General features: G+C 37.4%; 2 protein-coding genes across 2 annotated transcripts; one reads left to right on the top strand and one right to left on the bottom strand.

Annotated features, from left to right (window-relative positions):
- The first annotated feature begins 9,593 nt into the window (after positions 1–9,593).
- Positions 9,594–11,514, top strand: LOC136235744 (protein TUNICAMYCIN INDUCED 1). Its single transcript, XM_066025731.1, has 3 exons — positions 9,594–9,798; positions 9,908–10,216; positions 10,634–11,514. The coding sequence occupies exons 1-3, from the start codon at positions 9,685–9,687 to the stop codon at positions 11,378–11,380; spliced, it is 1,170 nt and encodes a 389-aa protein (XP_065881803.1). The 5' UTR covers positions 9,594–9,684; the 3' UTR covers positions 11,381–11,514.
- Positions 11,515–11,608: 94 nt separating this feature from the next.
- LOC136235746 (protein NRT1/ PTR FAMILY 4.5-like) lies at positions 11,609–15,455 on the bottom strand. Its single transcript, XM_066025733.1, has 4 exons — positions 15,238–15,455; positions 12,959–13,405; positions 12,755–12,879; positions 11,609–12,675 (listed from the first exon to the last, which is right to left on the bottom strand). Exons 1-4 carry the CDS (start codon positions 15,451–15,453, stop codon positions 11,802–11,804), a joined length of 1,662 nt encoding a protein of 553 aa, XP_065881805.1. The 5' UTR covers positions 15,454–15,455; the 3' UTR covers positions 11,609–11,801.
- Positions 15,456–26,104: the final 10,649 nt, after the last annotated feature.

The raw sequence follows: 26,104 nt of genomic DNA, 5'->3' as shown, positions 1-26,104 counted from the left end.
TGGATTTTTGGATAAGTCAATGGCACTCTTATTGTCGCATTTGACTTCGATTGTATCAGTTTGTACTCCATAATCCTCCAGCTGTTGCTTAATCCGTAGGACCTGGGCCACACAGCTTCCATCAGTAATGTACTCAGCTTCAGTTGTTGATAGGGCCACTGACGATTGCTTCTTGCTGAACCAAGATACTAGACAGCTTCCAAGGAATTAACATCCTCCCGAAGTACTCTTACGCTCTAGCTTATCTCGTCCATAGTCAGCGTCAGTGTATCCAATGAGTGTGAAGTCATTTATATTTGGATACCATAAACCTGCATTAACTGAGCTTTGCAAGTATCTAAAAATTCTTTTTACAGCTATAAGGTGAGATTCCCTGGGGTCAGCTTGATATCTTGCACAATAACATACTGAGTACTGAATGTCAGGCCTACTAGCAGTAAGATAAAGTAGAGAGCCAATCATACCTCAATATAACTTGCTGTCTACTGACTTACCTTTCTCGTCAGCGCAAAGGACAGTGTCAGTACCCATTGGGGTAGATATGGGCTTACATTCTTCCATATCGAATTTCTTTAACATTTCTTTGGCATACTTAGACTGACTAATGAAGATTCCGTTCTTCCCTTGATTGATTTGTAGTCCAAGGAAGAAGTTGAGTTCGCCCATCATTGACATCTCGAACTCAGTTTGCATCTGTTTACTAAATTCTTTGCACAAAGATTCATTAGTAGCACCAAAGATAATATCATCTACGTAAATTTGTGCCAGTAGGGTATCTTTACCCTTTTTCTTAATGAATAAGGTTGTGTCAGCTTTGCCTCTGACATAGTTCCTGGTCAGCAGGAAACTGGTCAACCTCTCGTACCAAGCACGTGGTGCTTGTTTCAGGCCGTACAGGGCCTTCTTGAGTTTATAAACGTGGTTTGGTAATTTTGGATCTTCAAACCCTAGAGGCTGACTAACATATACCTCTTCATTTATAAATCCATTAAGAAATGCACTCTTAACATCCATTTGATATAATTTGAAGTTCATGAAACTAGCATATGCACATAATATTCGTATAGCCTCTAACCTAGCAACGGGAGCAAAGGTCTCACCATAGTCAATGCCTTCTTGCTGACTATAGCCTTGAGCTACAAGTCGGGCTTTATTCCTGACTACATTGGCTTGCTCATCTAGTTTATTTCTAAAGACCCATTTAGTCCCTATGGTCTTTTGATTCCTAGGTTTTGGTACTAAATCCCATACCTCATTTCTTTTGAATTGATCAAGCTCTTCTTGCATAGCGTTGATCCAGAATTCGTCGTGCTCAGCATCGGTAAAATTCTTTGGTTCATGGACTGAGACGAATGCAACATTGCTAAGATATCTCCTGAGTTGATTTTTTGTCATCAGGTTGTTCTCAGCAGCATCAAGAATGGACTTCTCCGAGTGTCCTCTTGGAATTTTGATTTCTTTGGGTAATGTTGAGTTGTCAAGAGCAGGTGTTTCAACAATCTCTGCAGTTTTAGATTGGTCAGCAAAGGTAATTTCAGGTTCGTTTTTACCTTTGGTCAGCCCGTGCAGTAATGACTCAGCGGCTCCATTTTGGTCAGCGAAAGCTGAGCTTGGGTCATCTTCGACATACTGACTTGACTTTCCTGCAGGGCCAGTTTCATCGAACTCGATATGGACAGACTCTTCTACGACTTGAGTTCATTTATTGAACACCCTATATGCTTTACTGTTAGTTGAGTACCCTAGAAAGATCGATTCGTCAGCTTTAGAATCAAATTTGGCAAGGTTGTCATTCGTATTGAGTATAAAGCATTTACAACCAAAAGCGCGAAAGTATCCAATGTTGGGCTTTCGTCCTTTCCAAAGTTCATAGGGGGTTTTCTTAAGAATAGGTCTAACTAAAGCCCTATTGAGTATATAGCATGCTGTATTGACAGCTTCACCCCAGAAATACTTTGGAAGCCTATTCTCACTCAGCATTGTCCTAGCTATTTCAACTAATGTTCTGTTCTTCCTTTCAACAACCCCATTTTGTTGAGGAGTTCTAGGAGCAGAAAAATTGTGGTCAATGCCGCTGACTTCACAGAACTCATCAAACTGTTGGTTTTTGAATTCTCCGCCATTATCACTACGGATGTGAGCTAATTTTAAATCTTTGTCATTTCAAGTTTTTTGATCAGCGTTGAGAATGTCTCAAAAGCTTCATCCTTGCTACTCAGCAAGATGACCCAAGTGTACCGAGAGAAACCGTCTACAATGACTAAGGAAAATCTCTTATCGCCCAAGTTGAGTGGTTGGACAGGTCCAAAAAGATCCAAGTGTAGTAATTCCAATGGACGCTTGGTTGAGACAATATTTTTACTTTGAAAAGACTTTTTGGTTATTTTACCTTGCTGAGAAGCATTACATAATTGATCTTTCTCAAATCTAAGTTTGGGCAAGCCCTCAACTAATTGCTTTCTTGCTAATTTCGCAAGGAGGTCCATGCTTACATGAGCAAGTCTCCTATGCCATAGCCAGGAGTTATCCTCCTTTGATACTAAGCATATGTTTTTCGAAAAGTTCTTTTCTAAACTCAACATGTACACATTGTCAACGCGAGGGGCAGTTAAAATCAAATCGTTTGTTTTTCACTCGAGTATCCGACGCTCAGTGGCATCAAACACAACCTTTCTACCACTGTCACACAGCTGAGCCACGCTCATTAGGTTATATTTGAGACCCCTGACTAATTAGACGGACTCAATAGTAGGGTTACCTACGATAGTACCTGAACCTACTATCTTACCCTTTTTGTTGTCTCCGAAGCTTACACTTCCACCTCGTTTACGTTCAAGTGTGATGAATTGAGTTTCATCACCAGTCATATGCCTCGAGCATGCGCTGTCAATATACCAAAGCTTTGAATTCTCCACGCACATCAGGCTCACCTGCATTTTAAACTATTCATCTTTAGGTACCTAATTCTTTTTGGGTCCTCGTTGGTTAGCATGAACAGGTGAAGCATCATATTTTATTTTGTGACGGCATACATTTACGGTGTGGCCATCTTTACCACAAAAGTCACAAAAAATTACCCTTTGAGGGTATTTCCTCTTTTGGTCAGCATGATGGTGCTGAGCATACCAACACACCTTTATAGTGTGTCCCCTTTTTCCACAACAGTCACACTGACTGTTCTACTGAGTGTACTGTCGATGCTGATCAATACCTTGATACTCAGCATTGGGATATAACCTTTTCTTAGCCGATGTACTCAGCTGGTTCTGTATGGTTGTGATGTCCTTTCTCAGTTTCTTAGAGTCTGATTGGACTTCAGAGACAAATTTATGCATTATTTTCAAATTTTCATCCTGTCTAGTGTTGTCCTGAAGAAGATGTCGGAGATCACTTAGTTTGACCTCCTCAATCTCATCACATCGCCTGCTGAGTGCCTTTATTTTCTTATTACACTTTTTGGTCAGTGTATATAAATCACTCAGGGCGTTAACCAATTCATTTCTAAGCATGAGAAGAGATGTTACCTCATTAGAGTGTTCCTCTTGGTCAGACTCATCTGAGAGGTCAGCATGCTCAGATCGGCATTGGTCAGCAGCTTCATCAACCATAAAACATATTTTGCTGACTCCATGGCATCAGCTTCTGATGAGGTTGACTCATCACTGTCACTCCATGTTGCCACCGTTGCTTTTCTGTTGCCTTTCTTTTCTTTCTTCAAAGTGGGCCAGCTTGATTTAATATGCCCAGTTTGATGACATTCAAAGAATGTGACATGCTTTGAGCTGTCCTTTCTGTATCTGCTGTCGCTGGGCTCAGCTTTGTACTTATCGCTTCTTTTGAATTGCCTTTTACTGTTTTTGTCGTTCTTTCTGAACAGTTTCTTCATCTTCCTGGTAAACATGGCCATCTCCTCATCATCTGATGAGTCAGCCTCTGTTGAGTCAGCTTTCATGATAAGTGATTTTTGTTTCTTGTCCTCTGACTTTTCTTTAGCTTCAAAGTTCTTCATTGAGATCTCGTGGGTCAGTAGAGATCCGATCAGCTCGTCATATTTGTATGTGGTCAAGTCCTGAGCCTCTTCCACAGCCGTCTTCTTAGCTTGCCAGCTTTTGGGTAGACTCCTCAAGATTTTCTTCACCTGCTCTTCTTCTGTGAAGTTCTTGTCGAGTCTTTTCAGCTCATTTATGATGTTGGCAAATCTTGCGTTCATTTCTGAGATGTCTTCATTGTCATTCATCTCGAACAGCTCGTATAATCTCATATGTTGATTCACCTTTGATTCCTTGACCTTGCTGGTACCTTCATAGGTCACTTCCAGCTTCTTCCATATCTCCTGTGCTGACTCACAACCTGAAATTTTATTGTACTCTGCAGCATCTAACGCACAGTGAAGCATATTGATAGCCGAAGCATTATTTTGTAGTTTTCTAAGGTCATCCTGTGACCACTCAGTTTCACTCATAACAACTTTCTCGTTGTCTACTGTTTTGTAAGGCACATATGGGCCTTGAACTATTGCAAGCCACGCACTCATGTTTGTAGCTTGAATAAAGTTTTTCATCCTGTTCTTCCAAAATGTATAATTTGATCCGAAGAACAAGGGAGGCCGACTAATGGATAATCCCTCAGGGAGTATCTGTGTTGTTTGATTTCCAGGAAGGAAGCGAGTGCTGTTCTCAGCCATTTATAGGGATCAGCTCAAGATAGTTTTATCTTTGAGTAGTGAGGTACTGAACTCTGATACCACTTGTTGGTCCCGTGTAATTAGTTCCAGGGGGGTGGTTAGGAACTAATGTAACTTTTTCACTTAATTATGTTGACTTAATCAATTCTTTAAATTACCTAACTCAGTTTTAGTCAGCACGGTCGAGAGAGATGTAAGACAGCTTTAGTCAGAGGCTGACTAGAACCGTTTTACTTGCGAGTTGGGAAATAACACTTAGGTCAGCTTCCAACTCAGCACTCTGATTACTCAGTGTCAGCTTATACAATTTATATCCTGAGTAAATTAAGCAAGCAACACATACATATATATATTGAGAGAAAGGGTTAGAAATTACTCAGCAGATTTATCCTGGTTCGGCCTCACCGCCTACGTCCAGTCCCTAGAATCCTTCCGGGCTTTTCCAATCCAATACTGAGCTCTTTAAAGGTAGAGCACAAACCGTTTACAAGGCAGTTGAATATGCAAGAGTACCTTCCTCTATTCGTCTACTCAACTCCTACTGAGCGCTATAACCAAACACTCAGATTTTCTCTACCACTGAGTACTAAAACCGAGTACTCAGCACCACTCTCTCAACTTTTACAATTGATACAAATCTGTTCTTTCTAGATGAAGAACACTTTAGATGAATACAAATTCAATCTAGACTTTTACACAGAAATAGGAATTTGGTGTAAGATTTTCTTTTCTTGTTTGAATGTGCTTTGTATGTATGCTCTTTTTCTTTTGTACTTCGGCAAAGGATCCAAGAGTTGGACTTGTCCTTTTATAGTGAATTTCTGATGCCTCAATCATTTGAATTCGGATGTATCCATTGAATTCAAACAGCTCCTTGCGTCATTCACTGGTCAGCATACAGATTTTGCAGGCCAATCCTGTCGTCTAAAATTAGCAGGCGTCAGGCTTGTCTTCTTCTGCCAGGTTCGTCTTCTAGCGCCAGTTTCGTCTTTTAGCCAATGGCCAGTTGACCCATGCATCTCGAAACTGTCTCCGTGCATCTCGATCAGTTTTGTCTTCAAGCGTTTGTTCTGAAGAGAACTTTTCTTCTATTATGCTAAGTTGTGTTCCACTCAGCTTCTTTGGTCAGCTTCATCTTCAAGCGTTTGTTCTGAAGATGACTTTTCTTTTATTATGCTGAGTCATATTTTACTCAGCTTCCGTGCCTCATGCTGACTTCATTCTGCCGTACTTTTTATTTCTGTTCACTTAAAATTATACTCAACATTGAACAAACACATTAGTACAATTAAACCAAAGCACTTAAATTTAATTGCCCCTTAATCACGGATTAACTTAAATAATTTTGTCAAATCAAAATCATGTGGAAAAGTGTTTCAACAATATTGTCCATAGATAAATAGATCTACGTGGTTGCAATAAAAGAAATGACCCATATCTGAATGTTTGTAAGGGCCTAAATTATGAAGATTGGATTGTAACTGCTTTTCTGCGATTTTACGAGAAGTATGTGATTTATCGCTCGGTTGTGTTTTTTTATACTTTTTATGATATTTTTTGTTCTTTGTAGTCATTTTGTCCCTTTTGTTGATCTTGTATTAGTTTCAGCATGTACTTGTGAGAAGTTTTACTCCTTACTAGTTTCTTATTATACTTGTACTTTTCTGATGTAAGATTTTTCATAAAAATATTAGTAATTAGGTGAGCGTCACATGCTACTTTAATCCTAAGAATAAATAAATTAAGAAAAATTAGAAATAGACAAGTAAATCAGAGGCGAAAAATAACTTCAGTGTTGAGATAAAAGGAATGTTAGTAGTAGAGAGAGGCTCCTCTTTGTCTCTACCTTTTCTTATCTCTTATTGTTTCTTCTTCTCAGCTCCATACTGTTCCCGTTGTCTTACTTTCAGTTCTCACCGTTGTCCTTATTTTTCTCCGTCTAGCCTTCGAATCAGATTTACTTCTCACATCTATGTCTTAGATTTAGTTTTAGCTTAAGATTCCCTTTTTCTTGTTGGTTTGAAGTGTATATACCTTATTGAACTTATTTTTCCGCCAGATCTACACCTGCTAGCTATACTTCTTTCGTTTATCCTTTTTTCAGTCTTAGCAAGAGTGGAAAATGTCCATCTTGTATGTAGATTTACAGATCTTTGTGGTTGCAAAATAAGAAAAGACTCATACCAAAATGTACGGAAGAGCCTAGTTGATGAAAACTGGATTTTAACATTTTTCAACGAGATTTGGCTTATGAGAAAGATATAATTTATATCTTTGTTGTTTTTGTACTTTTTATGCTTTTTATTACTCGTTGTAATCTTTTTTCTTCCATTTGTCGATTTTATACTAGTTGTAACCTATATGGATGAGAGATGTTATTCCTTCTAGTTTTTGTACTGTATTTATACTCTCTAATATAATGTAATTGTATGACCCCTTCACTAGGATCACATGATATCTCACACAACATCAGGTACATTATATTTTACTCTTAAGTTAATCTTATTCCATGTCAACTTCAATAACATATCAACATTTACTCATTAAATATATGCTATCCATTACATATTATACATAGGAAAAAGCGTTTACAATTTATAATACATGTCGAAGTCATCATTCTACATAGAGGATTCATAAAATAAAATACATCAAAATACTCCAAAATGCCTAGGCGTGAATGGATAACTGCACTACTGGTACGACCTTAAACAAGAAGAACTCCACCTATCCTGTAAAAATCTGTTGGCATGGATGAGTTGCCTACTCAATAAACATATTGCGCATATATGTATGCAAACGTAATGTAAAGAACACATATCAGAATATATCATCATTACCAAGTTAGCATATTCAGTAGAAAGATAGTCACTTGTTGCACTTATTACAATAATGACTATTTTAGTAATTATGGACCCTGCTGTACTTAGATAATATATGTAGAATGGTCCTCGGGCCCAATGTATTCCGACTCACTAAATTTAAAATACAATCATATGTGCTACGGAGGAGTTGAACTTAACTCACGTAGTCCACTATGGATATAACTCAACACATGTGCTTCCGACTCACAATATTTCGATAGCCCTCTCAACTAGGACCATTTTACATATCCATCTAAGAAAGCTTGTATTCTTTTCTTATCCAACCATTATTCAGTTAAAGTACGTTCACAAGGCTCAACATGCCACATTTGTATTTGTAACATCGCAACTTACTCAATCATATAACTTTCGTATCTACCACATCATATGACAAACACTCAAACATTATTCACATCATTCACATCAGATTCAACCACATCTCATACTCAACAATTCACAAGCCATATACATTCATACACATATATAAGCAATATGCTTACAGTTGCACTCAGTTTGATCCATTCTACAAGATCGGGTGTGCGTTCAATTACATATTGTCCTCCTAATGTCACATAACATTTATACAATTAGTCTTAATGGAAGCTTAATGAAAATGTAAACTAATTAATGCTATATGATATTTACAAAACACTAACTCCACAATGTTCATACAATCTACTTCTTTTGTCTTAGATCCTCACATGACCTACTTGCACACTTTCTGTCTTAACTCTCTCTATACTAATCTAAATGCCCTGTTTCTTGAACCCACTAGAACTACACATATATGGGAATAATATATCCAAAATTCACATTAATATCACTTCTACAAATTATATGGCATGAAAATGCTTATGTCATATTTCCAGCCAGGAAACAGACTACCCAACTTTGCATCTACCATAATACACTCAACCTAGCTCCCAATAAACACAATGGATTTCCAAATCCTTTTACATGTATAAAATCCAAGTAGTTATAGGAATTTTTTTATATAAATAAAATTTCCTACTTCTGACCCTAAGGTCCTCAAAATGCTATATCAACATGGCTTCCTCACGTGACATTCAATTTCAAGGTAGTCATACTATATCAAGGTTAGCTTCATCTATATATTGAATTAAACTCCCATATTTTATAGAGAGTTTGTTAAATTGGTTTCTTCTTTATGTATTTCCAAATTCGAACAATATCAAGATGAAAAACATGTCACAAGATGACTGAAAACAATACCTTGTATTTCTATTTAGGATACTTGATGTATACCTTTCATTTAGATAGCCTAAAACCAATTTAAACAACACCAAAACTTAACAATATCAATCATAACACATCCACAAAAAATCCTATCATAATACCTAGAGATTTCAGAATCCCAGACCCATAGAAAAAGATGCTAAAATAGTCTACTAACCTTGAATTGGTGTCTTTCACCTACTATGCTTTCTAACTTCACTTGTTTGCCTTAAAAATGGAAGAAAATGGAAAAGTTTTCTTTGGAGGGTGTTAGGATATGAAATGAGAAGGTTTATAGCCAAGGAACTCGAAACTTTGGGGCTTGGAAGGATAAGAATCAGATCTGTATTTCTTTTTGAATCAAAGAGGCACAATTTGTCCTAATTGAGTGATATTTCATGCTTAGTGAGGTGCTTATTTACCAAATTTCATTTCGAGCATTCTATAAGTCTAATTTAATCAATTAAGGTCATATTTATTCATTATTTAGGTCATAACTCAATTAACTCACACTAACCAATCGTTACGTTTTAACGATGCACTAATCACCTACTAATCGTACGTTAATCGCATTATGCGTATAAAATTTCTAATAAAATTGAGATAAATTTAAAATGTATGTATTCAATCATGAAAACATATATGAATTTGTGAAGAATGGTTTTAGGATGTTACAAATTGTATATGGCATTCAAAAAAAGATGAAGAAAGATAGAAAGAGATAAAGGAAATGTCAAGGACAAATTTACATTTTGGGTTATAATCGTCATTTGGAGCGCTATATGAATGAACCAGAGCAATTCGAATTAGTTAAATAATAAAAAAAATAAAAAGCAAGATTGAGATCTCGGAAGTCAATTTCAATCGAGTCTCAGGTCGTTGGGGTCGAATCAATAATCGATGAATCGTCCTTCTCCCTTCCCTCTCCTCCTTCTCCTCCTCCTACTCTTCTACTCCTTTCTTCCAACTCTACAATTCACCCTTGTTCATTCCAATTACACCCATATCCTCCAGGTACGTTCTTTCTTCCAATTTCTTTATTGTTCGTTCAAATGTATTGTGTAACTCCTAATCTCAATTCTCATATCTACTGTTGAATCACTTCCATTTTCATTCTAAATAGGACATTTTGAAGGAGATTTCGGAAAGGCAAAATTGGGATTTTGATGCAGCTACTAATTCCACTTTACGCGTGAGTGAAATCAGATTTGGTACTTCTCAAAAATACGATTTTCGGATCCGATTTGGCAAGACGCCCTTGCTTTTTAAATTCCCGGACGAAGTAGATACCTGGAACAAGCTCAATCAAGAAGATAATTTCGGAAGCTTTGTTAAGGAGTCTGGTTCCACTGCTCAACTTGATACTTTGAAACTGGATGGTCCCTTTGATTTGAGGGTCGGTGGCCTAGACGAGCTCGCCTTATCGTTGCCGGTATATGCCCTTTTCGCTTTTTTCGCTTGTGTAATATAAGAATCAATTGAATTATATATTCATCCAATTAGTTTGGTAATTGGTGTTTCTTGGTGTCCGTTGGATTGAATAAACGACTACCTGAGTGTTTCAGATTTATAGTTCTTATTAATTTTGGAATTACTTTAAGCCTTACATCGAATCTTGATAGCATTTGGAACGATATTAGAAATGCAGCTATGGCATTTCTGTGTTGTTAGTTCTACTTGCAATTTTATCTTTAGTATTTTATTATTTTAAGCTTCTTGAATTGTGGTTGTGATTACATTAAGATAATTTGTATATATTACCCTTCTTGTATCACCTCTCTTTCAACTTTACTGTCTATTCTGAGTAATCTGTTGTTGCAGTTTCTTATGTTTCTTTTACTGCTTTCAGCTGAATGTTTCACACAACGGTTTGAAAAGATTACTGGTGGGTGAAGGTATCACAGTAGTGGTAAGAGGAGCTGAAGAACTCTCTCTTTTTCACACCTTTGATCACAATTTCACAGTGAATGGAAGTGATACAAAGAAGAGAAGGGCCGGTTCAATCCCATTTTGGCATTCGTGGTGCATGCCATTACTTCCTATTCATGTTATTGGTTCTGCATCTCTGATTGCATACAGGACTAATAATCCAGATGCTCCTGTTGAGACAACTCTACTACCGGAAGGGACAATTGAGTTATTACCTGCAAAATGCTACAAAAATAAAGAATACAAGAACAAGGCTCGGATCAGTCATTTCTTAATTTCAAAGATCGATAGGCTTGGAAAGTTGTTGAGGATCTTTCTTAGTGACACAATGCTGAAAGATATGTCTTCAGGATTGTTTAGAGTACATGTTAAAGCGTCAACCATCATCAATTTCCGATTGGAAGTAGAAAAGAACATTGGAAGCAATGAGACTGTTACGGGTGTCCCAGAAGAGTGGAGAACAAGGCCTACAGTTGAACGGCTATGGTTTGAAGTAATGGCAAGAATTGAAGCTGAGAAGCTGAGACCCATTATGGTTAAAAAGGTTAGACCTTTTATTGCAGTTGATTCAGATTCATGGAGTAATTTAATGTTTAACATTTCTTTTACAAAATTCCCATCTATCCTTGTACCGTCTGAAGCTCTAACACTGGATGTGAAATGGTAGGATGAAATAGTTGTAAATAGTTTCTGTTGCTGATATTTGTGAAACATAGCAACATACTGTCATTTGTACTATTCCTTGCTCCACCATATCCTTATTGATATTGTACATAATTAAAGAATTTTTTCCGTTGTTCATGAATTCTTTCTGCATAGAATGAGCCATCAGATAGCTATATGTGCACAGGGCATGTGTTTACTTTGTTGGATAACAGAAACAACCAGCAATCAGACACACCTTTTCATATGATTAAGGTTTCTTATATTATCTTCTGTTTAATTTGGTTTAGTCATTGTGGGATTATCTTTTGTATTATTTCATAGAAATGACGAGTCAAACACTGTAGTTCAGTTCAACAACAAGGAAAAATCCTTAGGAATAATGCACCCTAAGGAATTTCTGGTTTTCGAACTTTTCGAAAACTCTAAACTCCTACCATTTCCATCTTTCCCTTATTATCATGTTGGCTGGAGTTCTCTACTTGCTTCACCTCCTCCACTTCCACCTTCTTATATTTGTACCAAGATGCACAAACCAAATAAAACCCAAAATTAACTATACTTAACCCTGCCAATAACCAATAAAAGTAGTTTAACTTATCTCTATTCAGATTGTTATTAGCCAACCATCCACCTGAAAGTTTGTTCACTATCTCCACCGTGACTGTGCTAAGGAAGTAGCCAAAAGCTAATGAACTCCACGAGATAGCCGTGCTCAATGATTTCATACCAGCTGAGCTCTCTGAATAGAAAAACTCTAGCAGTCCAACCAAAGTGAACATATCAGCTGCTCCAAAGATAGCATACTGAAACCCAAGCCAAAACACACTCATTGGCAGAGGCTCGGTAGAGTCCACCATGTTGTGTTTAATAGCTGTAGATTTACGCTGCGTTTCGACTACTCCTGCAACTGCCATGGATATTGCTGAGAGCACTAATCCTACTCCAATACGCTGAAGATGACGAACTCCAGTAGGAATTCCAGTGATCTTTCGAGCAAGGGGAACGAAAACCCGATCATATATAGGGATCAGAGCAAACATAAATAGTAGGGGAATTGCAGGGACTGAAGGGCCTGGTACGTTAAAGCCTAGCAAATTAGTATCCATAGTTGTGCTTTGTTGGATAGTGAAAGTTTGTAGTTGAGCTAAACATGTGTTCATAAACACTGTGCTGAGTATAATAGGAAGCATGCGTATGAAGATTTTTGTTTCTTCAATTTGTGTTACTGTGCACAATCTCCATGGTCCTGGAGACGCACCGTTCTCAGTCCTTATGATTGATGCCTTGTCTAGTAATCTGCATATTTTTGAATTTTATCAGCAGTACTGCATTTGGTGAAGTAATGCACCAATTCATGTCTAATATTTTACAGTACCTGAACTGGTCAGTCCTTTTTATGATTTCACATTGCTTCCCTGCCTTTTTATCATAAATTTCATGCAATTCATGTGACGACTCCGGGATTGGAAGTTCCCGATTTCGTATAGCAGCTACGAATACCTTCAATTATGAACAAAAACAAGAACATTAATGAAGTTGCAAAGTAAATTAGGATCTTATCTTGTAAAATTGAGTATACCTGTGCAAAGCGAGTGATGGGGCTTCCTTGAGGCGAGTCATGTCGATACAAGGACTTGCCCATACACAAAAACAAGATAGCAAAAAAGACAGCTAAAGTACAGATAATAAAAGACCATTCCCAACCTTTGTTGGTGCTTATCCAAACAACAAAAGTAACACCCATAAGAGCTCCACTGGTGAGGCTGAACAAGAACCAGTTGAAAAAGCTAGATAATTGAACAGCTTCTTTTGGGTCATTTTCATCAAATTGATTAGCTCCCAAGGATGGCAAGGAAGATTTGACACCACTTGTACCAAGGGCAACAAGATATAGACCTGCGAATAAAATAGCTTGTTGACCACCGGTAGCTTCATCACATTGATTCATCTGGTCTGCTGCAACACCTTTGCATGGTATTGGTCTTAGTTGGTGTAGGTGTGCTTGTACTGTTAATGTTACATATCCCTGGGAATCCATCACGCCCGGGTTAAGTAAATGCGTATCGAATAAGTTTTGCTTTAATTTATGGGGTAATTTTATGACAAATGAGTTAATTTTTGGGGGAAAGTAGATAAAAAAAAAAGTTATTTAGTTTCGCACGGTTATAGGTGGGTTGAGGATCAGTTTTTTTTATAAGATCATACTATATTTCAAACAATTTTCAATTTTAGGATAGTCAAAATCCCATAATGTGAAAAATTCATCCGTCCAGGACTCCCGGACAAGAAGATTAAGAACTTCTAGGAGATACTTTAATCAAGCTCAGTGTCGTTAGAGGAAAAAAATCAGTGGATCGTCAACGGACCAAGCCATGCTCATAATATAATAATATATGTAATAGTTTGGTCACTGAATTTTGATTTGATTAGATTAAGATTTAACCGTTGTTGTCTTTAATTTATGTTATTGATATGAACCACTTGTGGACAAAACAAACAGTCACCTTTGTCGTTTATAAAAATATACTCTTCAATGGATGAAATTTTGATTTTCTTCAGTTTGAATGCAGAGTAAGTATGATTATTCTTTTCAAATAGTCTGATTAAACAATAATTTTCAGATATTATTGAGTTAACTATTCATCTGATTTAAAAAATGTAAAGAAGTATGATTTTTTTACAACTTATAGTACCTAAACATTAAGCTAATAAGAAAATCGAACTTCATTTGACTTCCTGCTGCAAATAGGGATGGCAATGGGTACTGTACCCGTGGGTACCCGACATTACCCGACCCTAATGGAACTACCCGTACCCTATGTAAAAGGGTATGAGACGGATATGGGAATACCCCCAGGGTACCGGTACCCGTCATAAATCTTTTATATATGAAAAAATGTTATTGTTTCTTGTATGTAAAATATGAGATTTTTACCCCAATCTTTTGTTCTTCAACCATTGAATGTATAGAATTAAGTTACTTTATTCTTACACAGGAATTATCCTATTTCTTTAATTTGTCTTCAATTACTTATTTTTATAAAAATAAATAAATAAATACAAGGAAATCCCATGAATTTCATCCAACTTGTATTTTTTTTAACATCTAAAAAAGGAAAAAACTAAAAGAGTCTTGTGTTACATGGGCATAAAGAAGTCAAACGAAACTTTATCCTAATTAAATCAACACCCTTCAAAAAATAATGTATAACCAAACTATCAGTAGCGAATACAAGATTATTCGGTTGGGGGGCCGATTTTCATGTGCGTTCAGGAAAAAAATTTGATAAATCGAACTTGTTTAATTTTTTTTATATATGCGTGTTATAATTTGAATTAATTATTTGGGCCAAAAAAATTAGAAATTTGGATTTATGGAGCCCTAACAGGCCAAAAAAAATTTAGAAATTTGGATTTAGGAAGTACATAATAGGTCCAAATATTGAAATTTTGAATTTTGGACAAGCCTAACACATGATGAGATGTATTTAATTTTTTTTATTAGTTCAATGCTAGTTTCTAAAAAATTTATTACATTTTTATGTTTTTTTTTATTTTTAGTTTTAAAAATTTAAAATTTAATTTAGAAATTAAGTTGTTTATCTTTAAACAATGAAATATTACTACATAGAGTCTATATAGATTAATATTAGGAAGGGCCGAAACTACTCATGACCACGGTGGTTCCGGCGGCCGGAGGGACCCGGCCCCGTCTCCGCCCCTGCAAGCTATTTGCAAGTAATAATGCTCTTTTGGGACATTATTTTGGACAAAAATCTGAATAAGTAGGTAGTGTTCGAACATAATAATTTCATACAGAAAAATCCGAATTAGTATGAAGGAAGTTGGAAAACATACCAAAAGTTCAAAGGAAGCAAACAAGACAGCAGTCTTGAATCTTGACAAATAAGTGTCGGAAAGGAAGCCACCAAAAAGAGCAAGCAAAAACGAAGTGCCCATGAAATTGGTAAGAGTTGTGGCTGATTTTGTTAAGCTGAAATTCATATATCCATAGAAATACGTAACCAGACTTATCGCATTTGATATAAATGCCATGTTCTCCAGTCCCTCCATTGCTACAATTAACATATCATATGTACCATTAAAAACTCAACGTGTCAAATTGAAAGATAACGCATACACGTACCATAGACGAAGAGTGCGGCTCTATTTCCGCCAAGCTTATTTTGTTGATTCGGCCCCGTTTTAACATCTTTGCATATACCCTGCAAGCAAGCGATTGAAACTCGAATCAATGAAAATTGTAATAGGAAGGAAACCCAGTGAATCAATGATATATATATACCATTTAATTAAACTTGAACAACTTTGTTTCTTAATTTAAACAGTACTAAGCTCTAGCCAAGAAAATCAAAATATAAAGAAAGCAGAAGTGAGTAAGCTACCTATATAGAGACATTTATTGGGAATAAATTAAAAAGGGCATCTAATTATTTCATTTACATTTTGTTTGTTATCAGATTCTCTCTTCTATTTCGTCTTATTATTATAGACAGAGTTCGACATTGTAATTTTATATTATATAAAGTAAATAACATGTATGTTAGAGATAATATTCTAATTATCTCTGTAAATAGATTCCTATCTAATTAGAGTTTTATTCTGTCTATATTCCTAGCTAGGTAGAGTTTCAATACGACTATACTTATGTATTGTATTCCTATACAAACTATTATTGGCTCACTATAAATACAAGGCCTCTGAGCCAGAATCATTAAGCTGATTCAATTCATTATTGTGCCTATTACTTATCTGTCTATCTCCATATTCCTATCATTATCAAATCATTCAACCAATATGGTATCAGTAGTATCCACTTCCGCATCCTCCGAATCCTCTGATCATCCTCAATCACCCACTTTTACACAGTACAAAGCCGCGGCCACTGCCGCAGCCGCCGGAGTCGCTGCCATCCGGATCGAACCCGCAGCCGCGTCTGACGCCGCCGCTGCCCAGAAAACCAGCGACGCCTACGGTGGTTCCTTCGCGTCGTCGGGATGGCGATTTACCTCGCCGTTCGTCACCGGGGATTCCGTCTTCCTCAATCCGCCAACTGCAGCAGTCGCCGCACTATCACCGCATAACGTCGGCGACACCTTCCCTCCGGAGGTTCGCGCGGCGCTCGAAGCCTATCAGGCGGCCAGCGCAAGGGCGGCAATTGCCCAGGCACGTCCTGCGCCATCTGCCGCGGCAACGACAGCGGCCGGAGCACAAGCCCAGATTCAGGAACCTGCCGCACCATTCCTCGCGGTTGCCGCTGCGCAGAATCATCCTTCGACGTCGCTGTTTGCGAAACCGGCGATTCCTCCAACCGCGACAGCGGTGCGCGAACAGCCCCTAGGGCAAACCGCGACACCAACGCAGGACCAAAACGCGGCAATTCTAGCCGCACTCGCGGCATATCAGGCGGCTATTCCACAAACACGGAATCCACAAGTTCCGATTCAGCAGCCATCAGTTCAGGTACAACAATCTGCAACACCTCCAACTCTATTTTCTCCATCAGTTCTGGCTGCCCTAGCAGCATATCAGGCGGCTGAAGCCAGTAACAAAAATCAGGTTATTTCTGAATCTCATACTTCACCGTTTTGTTACAATACCCAAATATCTCATGATCCCTCACCATCTTTCTTCTCAAATTCTTTTCACAACACTGTTGATGCACCGTCAACCAATGTTAGACATAATTTTATTTCTTCATCCATCCCCCATAATACAAACAATCCTGTCCATCCAGAACCTATACCCACTCATGTTGAACAACCTAGACAACCACCCACAAACATCAATATCAACATCAAACTAAATCCGAACAACTACAAAGCATGGAGAATGTCCATGGAATCTACCCTTCAAACCTATCATCTTCTTCCTCACATTCTTAGTTCAACACCACCACCACCCAAATTTATTCCTAGAACAGGTTTTGTGACATCAGCTGCGGATTTAATCATAAATCCATCGTTTATTCAATGGGATGATGTAGAAAATGTGGTTAGGACTTTGCTCCTAAATTCAATCACCGAAGAGGTGTTTTCTGAGATTGCATATCTCAAATATTCACATGATATTTGGCTAGCCTTAGAGGATGCCTACGGGCTAATTACAGGCAGCAAGCAGTTTCAGATGGGAGTCGAAGTGCATGAACTTGAGCAAGGAGGAATGTCTGTTACGGCATATATGCAAAAAGTGAAATCCATCCTTGATGATCTGGCTGCCTCAGGGAATCCTTATCCTCGGCATCTACTACCGTGAGTCCTTTACAAAGGTTTAGCAGAAGAGTATCGCTCCACTGTTCAGAATCTTGTAACTCAGCGCGGTACAAATATCAACTATCAAGAGATTTTGCATAGCTTGAAGATAGTTGAGGGCATGATTCAATCGACCAGAAAGACAACTCTGCTTCAGCCTGAGGCCAATGTATCCACCATGGAAACAAATCAAGCAAAGAAGCAGAATCCAAAGAAAAGAAGAAGTGGCAAATCCTACAATTGTGGTGATCCAAGCCACTGGGCTGACAAGTGCAAAAGACCAAAGAACAATTCAAGAACACAATACAATCCTGGACCACAAGCGCACATGGCATGGCAACAACCACCGAATCCATTCATGGGTCCTAATCAGCCGTGGTACCCAGACACAGGAGCAACTAATCACATGACGGCAAATCCGGCTCAACTCCAACAAATGCAGCCATATCCAGGATATGATACAGTTCAGTTTGGCAATGGTCAAGGTTTGCAAATTTCTCACTTTGGAAATTCAAATATCAATAATTTGAAAATTAATGATGCCCTACTTGTTCCCAAACTTACCAAATCTTTACTATCTGTTCAAAAATTTACCCGTGACAACTCATGTTTCTTTGAATTTTGGCCTAACCATTTTCTTGTGAAGGACCAAACAACTGGGGAAATCCTGTTACGGGGCCCGAGTAAAGATGGACTTTATGTGCTTACACCCACCCTGAAGGAGGCGCTAATTGGAGAGAAGGTGTCTTTTGAAAGGTGGCATGCACGGCTTGGACATTGTCAGAATCAGACAGTCAGCTCAGTTCTCAAAGGAAACAATCTATCCTCTTCAAAACCAGTTAGCAAATGTTCTTTTTGTCCATTAGGCAAGCTTGCTAGGAGCTCTTTACCATCTATTAGTCGCTCTAGCACATTTACTTTTGAAAACTTATATCTGGATGTTTGGGGGCCAGCTCCAGTTGCTTCTTGTCTTGGTCACCGTTATTTTTTAATAATCATTGATGAATTCACCAGATTTGGATGGGTTTTTTGTTTAAAGAATAAGAGTGATGTCTTTTCAACCTTCTGTGATTTTTCTACCATGATCTCTAATCAGTATAGTGCAAGGGTTAAGAACATTTACTCTGATCTTGGGGGGGAGTTTCAAAAACTACAACCTTTTTTCAAACGCCATGGCATTATACACAAGATTGCATGCCCTCACACTCATGCACAAAACGGTATAGCTGAGAGGAAAATTAGACATGTTGTTGACACTTGCCTTACTTTGCTAGCCAATGCATCTTTACCTCCAAAATTTTGGAACTATGCCATAATACACAACATTAGGCTAATTAACTACTTACCCACCAAAATCCTAAACAACAAGTCACCCTATTTCTTGTTCTACAAGAAACAACCTGCCTATAAGGCCTTACGCATTTTTGGCAGTGGTATTTATCCCCTTCTTCGTCCATACAATCAGCACAAATTTGATTTTCGCTCCAAGCTATGTGTCTACCTTGGACCATCAGAAAATCATTCCGGGGATATCTGTCTTGAATATGCCACCGGACGCATATACATCTGCAAGTTTGTACAGCACAATGAAGAAGTCTTTCCTGCATCAACAATCACTGCATCATCACCTTCATCTAGCAACTCAGGGGTAAGCACATCGTGTCAACTACCATCTTTACTCGGCCCGTATCCAGGTAATTTCTCTAATCCCAACCCTATAGTATCTTCTTCTAACCTGGTTCCATACTCTGCACCCATCACACCTAGACCTCATCCTGGAACCCCAACTACTCCTCCTGACTCTGAAGCCACACACAGTGCTCCTTTAGCTCCACCTCAATATCTGTCACCAGTGGTCACTGCTGCATCAACACCTGTTCCTCAGAATGATCCTAACACTCCAGTTGATGCTGCGGACATCATCACAACGGAAATACAGAATGTAGTTCCTCATGAGGAGAACATCATGCCTCAAATAGATTCTCCTCCTCCTGAAATTGCACCACATGCTCCTATTCCACCTGAAAGGCCCAGGCCTCGCAATGCACCGCTGATTGGTCCACGACAACATTATATGCAACTTCGACAGTCATCTCTTCAGTCAAGAGTAAGGTTTGAGGGACTGTTAGCTACACATCCAAACGGCACAGTGGATCCCACATGCTTCAGTAAAGCCAACAAACAATCAGAATGGCGTACTGCAATGTCTGAAGAGATTCAAGCTCTTCTGGACAATGGCACATGGCAACTTGTACCAAGACCACATGATCAGCATGTCATCACCTCCAGGTGGCTCTTTCGTACAAAGAAGAAGTCTGACGGAACCATTGATCGTCACAAAGCTCGCTTAGTAGCAAGGGGATTCACTCAAAAAGCTGGGATTGACTACAAAGAAACATTCAGTCCAGTAATCAAAGCCACAACCATTAGGTCTGTATTTGCCATCGCAGCAGCAAACAACTGGTTTGTCAATCAGCTAGATGTCTCCAATGCATTTCTCCATGGAAACTTATCAGAAACCATATATATGGAACAACCGCAGGGGTTTCGGGATAGTGACCAACCAGACCATGTCTGCCTTCTCAAAAAGAGTCTCTATGGATTGAAGCAAGCACCGCAAGAATGGTTCACTCGTCTTCGAACATTCCTTCTCTCTCTTGGGTACAAAATGTCACAGGCTGACAACTCTTTGTTCATCAGACGCACCGATACTGAAAAGACTTACATTCTGTGCTATGTTGATGATATACTCATAACAGGGAACCACCCTGCACACATCACCAACACTATTACAGCCATCGAACGTGAGTTTCCCATTCGCAATCTTGGCAAAGCAGAATACTTTCTTGGAATTGAGATCCGATATGAGAAGGATGGCATTCACATGTGTCAAGCCAAGTATGTGGCTGACATCCTCGACAGAGTGAAGATGATTGACTCCAAGCCCACACTAACGCCCATGGCCACCACACCAACACTTTCAAAGGAGCTAGGCACCAGCTTAACCTCTGGAGATGAATATAGAAGCATTGTGGGGGCACTTCAATACTTAACATTCACTCGTCCTGACATTGCATTTGCAGTCAACAAATTGTGTCAGTTTCTACATTGTCCAACTGATGAACACTGGAAAGGAGTCAAGAGGGTTTTACGCTATGTTCAGGGTACATCAGATTTTGGCATAGTCATGTCTGTCAAACCAATACAGCACATCCATTGCTACTCAGATAGTGATTGGGGAGGGTGTCCTGATGATTGACGATCCACGGGTGCCTTCTGTGTCTATCTTGGATCCAGCATTGTATCGTGGCAGACCCGCAAGCAACCCACAATAGCCAGATCCTCAACGGAAAGCGAATACAAAGCAGTAGCAAATGCCACTGCCGAACTGATATGGCTCAAATCCCTTCTCTCGGATCTCGGATTTCCATTACCCACCCCGGTTCAGTTATGGTGTGACAATGTTGGAGCAATCTATCTCACCTCAAATCCAGTGTTTCATGCTCGCACAAAACACATATAGCTAGACTATCATTTTGTTCGTGAACAAGTTCACAGAGGATTCCTCAGTGTCAGATTTATCCCAACCGATGATCAGGTTGCAGACATACTCACCAAGCCGCTAGCTCCGGCTCGTTTCACGATGCTACGCTCCCGACTCTTTGTTCGTGCCCGCCATCGGCTTGAGGGGGGGTGTTAGAGATAATATTCTAATTATCTCTGTAAATAGATTCCTATCTAGTTAGAGTTTTACTCTGTCTATATTCCTAGCTAGGTAGAGTTTCAATACGACTATACTTATGTATTGTATTCCTATACAAACTATTATTGGCTCACTATAAATACAAGGCCTCTGAGCTAGAATCATTAAGCTGATTCAATTCATTATTGTGCCTATTACTTATCTGTCTATCTCCATATTCCTATCATTATCAAATCATTCAACCAACAATGTAGACTCTGTGTTTCATATTTTAATGAGTAAATAACAACCACTTGTATCATGCATTTCCAAATTAATAACAGAAAAACAAAGAAAATGTTTGTTGAAATTTAACTGATTGATTAAGACTATATATATTTATGTTATTACTTGTGACAGTGAAAACATAACCTATACGCTTGATATTTTCCAAATTTGTTAATTAAAAAATCTAGTTCAGCATGTTTGAAATAATATGTTTTTATATTTTATTCGTAGTCACATAATATTGTAAAAAAGAAACACACTTTCAAAATATATAAAATGTAAATTTTGAACTCAAATAAAATGAATAACACATTATATAAACCGAATTATATATTTAAAAGTTTGACTTTTCTAATCATATAAAAAAAAATTAGAATGATTATGAGAACCTTAATATGTTTTTTTTTTTTACTATAAATAGAAAACTTGTACCATTCCTAAACATAGAAATTACATCATATAAAAACAGGACAGATACGATACGGTCTGTAATTAAAAGAACAAAATGCTAGCTATGGTTATTATATAAAGAGAGTTTAGTTGTTAATAAAAGTTTGATTTTGTAAAAAGAAAAAAAGTAAATAATCGGATAAATTATATTGACCAATATCGTATATTTAAGAGAAGGTAGGTTCAAGAAAACAAAATTAATCAGTTGTAGCTTATAATAATAAGTAAATATTCGGATAAATTATATTGACCAATATCGTATATTATCGTATATCTTGATTAAGAATAGTGACGAAAAGGTAATTACTTCGGGCACGTAGATCGATAGAGTAGGCCCACCGATTCTTAAAAGTTGCCATCCCATTTTGCAGGGTGTACATTTAGCAAATTTCCAACATTATCTTTACACGTGTCTTGCATATTAGCTGTGGCACGGAAAAAATCAGTACTTTCCAAGAATGTCTATAGATACTTACAAATAGAAAATGAAACTGCACAACCAAAGTAATACATTCCTCAACCCTAGAATTGTATAATTCTTTTGCCTTCATTCTCGGAAACTCTGCTAATTTAGACATCAGAGTATGTCCCGACCCCACTTTTAACAATTTTCTATCTTATCGTAGAACATTCTCACATCAAATCATATATCTAGATATCCTTCTTTAAGTTGTCCCACTAATGTGGGATAATCTAAAATGAACTTTCTGAGGTCCTTCCAATGTCTGAGATATGACAGAAAAAAGATTAAGAAGGGGTCGGGGACCCCATTCCGATGCTTAAGTCAATAAAGTTAAAGGAGGAAAATGATATTGAAAAGTATGTAACCTGAATATGTGAGGAGAATGTTATTTTTTATGCATTGTGTACCTTTATATTTATTAGGGGTGGGCACGGTTCGGTTCCATTAGGTAAAAAAATTAACCGAACCGTTATCAACGGTTTTTTAACCATCCAAACCGAAACCGGTCCATATCAATCGGTTAACCATACAACCGGTTAACCATTAATTTCGGTTAGGTTTTTAACCAATTCTCACCAGTTAACCAAAAATCAACGGTTAACCATAATTTTTACCCAAACCTAAATTTTTAAACAATATTAAACTACACATTTCAAAAATTCAAACGAAACGAATCATATAAAAGTTCAAATTCAAACATAAGTACCGAACTAAAAAACAATCCATCAAATTTACATTTAAAACATAAAAAAATGTAAATAATATTTCGTCAAAGTGCTTATTACAACATTAATCCATCAAGTTTACATTCAAGTATAATCTATGTTATATATTTATATTAATATAGGTTATAATCTATGTTAAAGATTTTTTTTAATCTTATAATCTATGTTATATAATCTATGTTATATAATTATATATTAATTTTTTTTAAAAAAATTGGTTATATTTATTAAACGGTTCGGTTAACCGTTAACCGCGGTTTTTGAAACTCTAACTCTAACCCGAAACCGAAACCGAAACCGGTACCTATATATTTTTTTTAACCATTAAGAAAACCACCGGTTTGGTTAACCATTTTTTTCGGTTCGGATTACCGGTTTGATCGGTTTTTTTGCCCACCCCTAATATTTATAGAGTGATCAAATACATCCGCATTATATGAGTTGAATTCCATGTGGCAACTGCTTAATGGAAGAAGTCTGCTAAATGTAGCACTAGTGATTACTTTTTTAAGAAAGATTATCTCATTGGACCACATGTAATGTGATTATATATTGTGATATCCTATGTCCCCCTCAAAGTTGATGGATCGAAGTGTTTTAGGACTTCGTTGTTGTCAACGACCGAAGTTCTAGGGTTTTTCAAAAATTTGTCTAACTTTCCATATTCCGTCATGCAGTTTAGCTTAAAGGCTAGTTGTCAAAAGTCTTCAGTATCATGTCCTTCACTCTTGTAGAATTCACAATACAACCCATCGTTATGGCAACTAAAGCTTTTAAGCTTCAATGGATATTCGATTGGTTGCTTGTTCTTCTCTACCCAATATAAAAATTCCTTTTTGGGAGCGTTCAGTGGTGCAAAATCGTGCTCCACATGCTCCTATGGTCTTCTTCAGTCTTTCTCCATTTCATTCATGGATCCTTTTGCAGTATTGACCAAACCTAACATGTCCTTTAATGGTAGATTAAGCATATGTCCTTCCCACTTTACAAAATAACTGGTCCGTTATATGAGATCTGGGAATGTTTTGGGTCGTTTGGTGTTAAGCTCTTTAGACAAGTACTAACTCCAACAATTTGCTGGCATTGCATCCCCAGCTCTGTCCATGATGAGGAGGCAAATCTGGATTGTTGTTTTTAGAACCTTTCAACTCATTCACCAAGGTTCTCGTGTGGCTCCTAAACTAAGTAATTTAGGCGTTGCATAGTTTTTCTCTCTGATACCGATGTGCTGAAGTGTTGAGAAAACTCATTTTCCATTTGATTAAAGTTCTGAATAAATCTAGGTAAGAGCTCTTCGTAACAGTAGGTGGGTGCGTCCTTTAGAGTTCTGGAAAATAGTTTGCACATGACAATATATGTTGCCATCGTAATCTCCACTGACCTTCAAAAGTTCTTCACATGGACGGTGGGATCTCCCAATCAATTATACTATTTGAGCAAAGGGTATTTGAATCCATTTGGCATTGGTCTTGTCAATGTATCCACACAAAGTGGTGAACTAGTGTCAGTGACTTCGTGAATCCTAACATCAACACACGCATTGCCCATGGCATTCCAAAGCTCCTTATGGATGAGATTGTACATTTCTTATACTTCATTGTGTTCAGGTATCTCAATAGATCATTGATCTCCATGCAGTCATTAATCTTAGATCTTGTGCCATAATTTTCCTTCGGTCTTCGTGCTGACTACGATGATAGGATTCAACAGGGTTTTACCGGGGATTTTCCTTCACCTTGGAGATGTTGATTCATCCAAATAATCTCATCTATGCCTTTGAGGTGACCTTTGGAAGGGGGGGGGGGGGGGGGAGAGTATGATTCCTCAGGGTCCGTTTGGTATGCCGTAATGCAATGTAATGTAATCAATGTCGTAATGTAATCAAAGTTGCAATGTAATGAAATGGAATAGTGATTCTATTACCATATTTGGTTGACAATTATGATTGAATGTAATACCCATTACAATACTTACATTTTCCTAATTAAATGCAATCATAAAATTTTATTTACATAATTAAAATCAATGAAAAACATGAAAAACGTGAAAAGCACGAAAAATGTGAAAAATCGAATCAAAATCAAATACAAAATTACATTAACCGAAATCAATAAATCAGTATATAGTTTTTCGCTTTTTCAATGTTTTTTTAATTTCCATTTTGCAACATTTTTCACCGTTTTTCTATTTTCTCATTTTTCCTATTTTTCTTTTTTTTTTCATTTTTTGCATTTTTTCGGTTTTTTCGTTTTTTTTTTTCATTTTTTTCATTTTTCTCGTTTTCAATTTTTATGTTTTCCAATTTTTTGCGTTTTTGACAAGAATGAAAGGTAAGATTGAGAGGTGAGATTTGAGAAATGATAGGTTAGATGACAATGTAATGAGAATTCAAGTCATTTTTCTATGTAATGGGGATTACAAGATTTCTTCAACAAAATTTAACTCAAAGTTTTCTCATTCCATTACAATGAAATTGTAACATGCAACCAAACATGGTAATGAGCTTTCAATGTAATGGTCATTCCATTACGAATGTCATTACATCTTACCAAACGGCACCTTAGTGTTGAAACATAATTTCCACACTAATTTTGATTATGACAAAAATATCAAAAGAAATTAATATTCCCATACTTAGTGAAACATTAAAACTAAATGTTGATTTATTTGGACTAATGTGTTTGTTAATTGTATGTTTGATTAAATGTAAATAAGCAAGACATATATACAAAGGCCTTAAGCTTGAATCAAAGGCCCAAAGATCAACTTTAGCCCAATAACTGGAAGGTTCCAGAAGCAGAAGCCATGCTTAAATGAAGACTAATTCCGGAAGAAAGGAGATCAA

The sequence above is a fragment of the Euphorbia lathyris genome, chromosome 7 (assembly GCF_963576675.1).
Source record: "Euphorbia lathyris chromosome 7, ddEupLath1.1, whole genome shotgun sequence".
NCBI lineage: Eukaryota > Viridiplantae > Streptophyta > Magnoliopsida > Malpighiales > Euphorbiaceae > Euphorbia > Euphorbia lathyris.
This window is presented reverse-complemented; position numbering and strand designations above follow the sequence as displayed.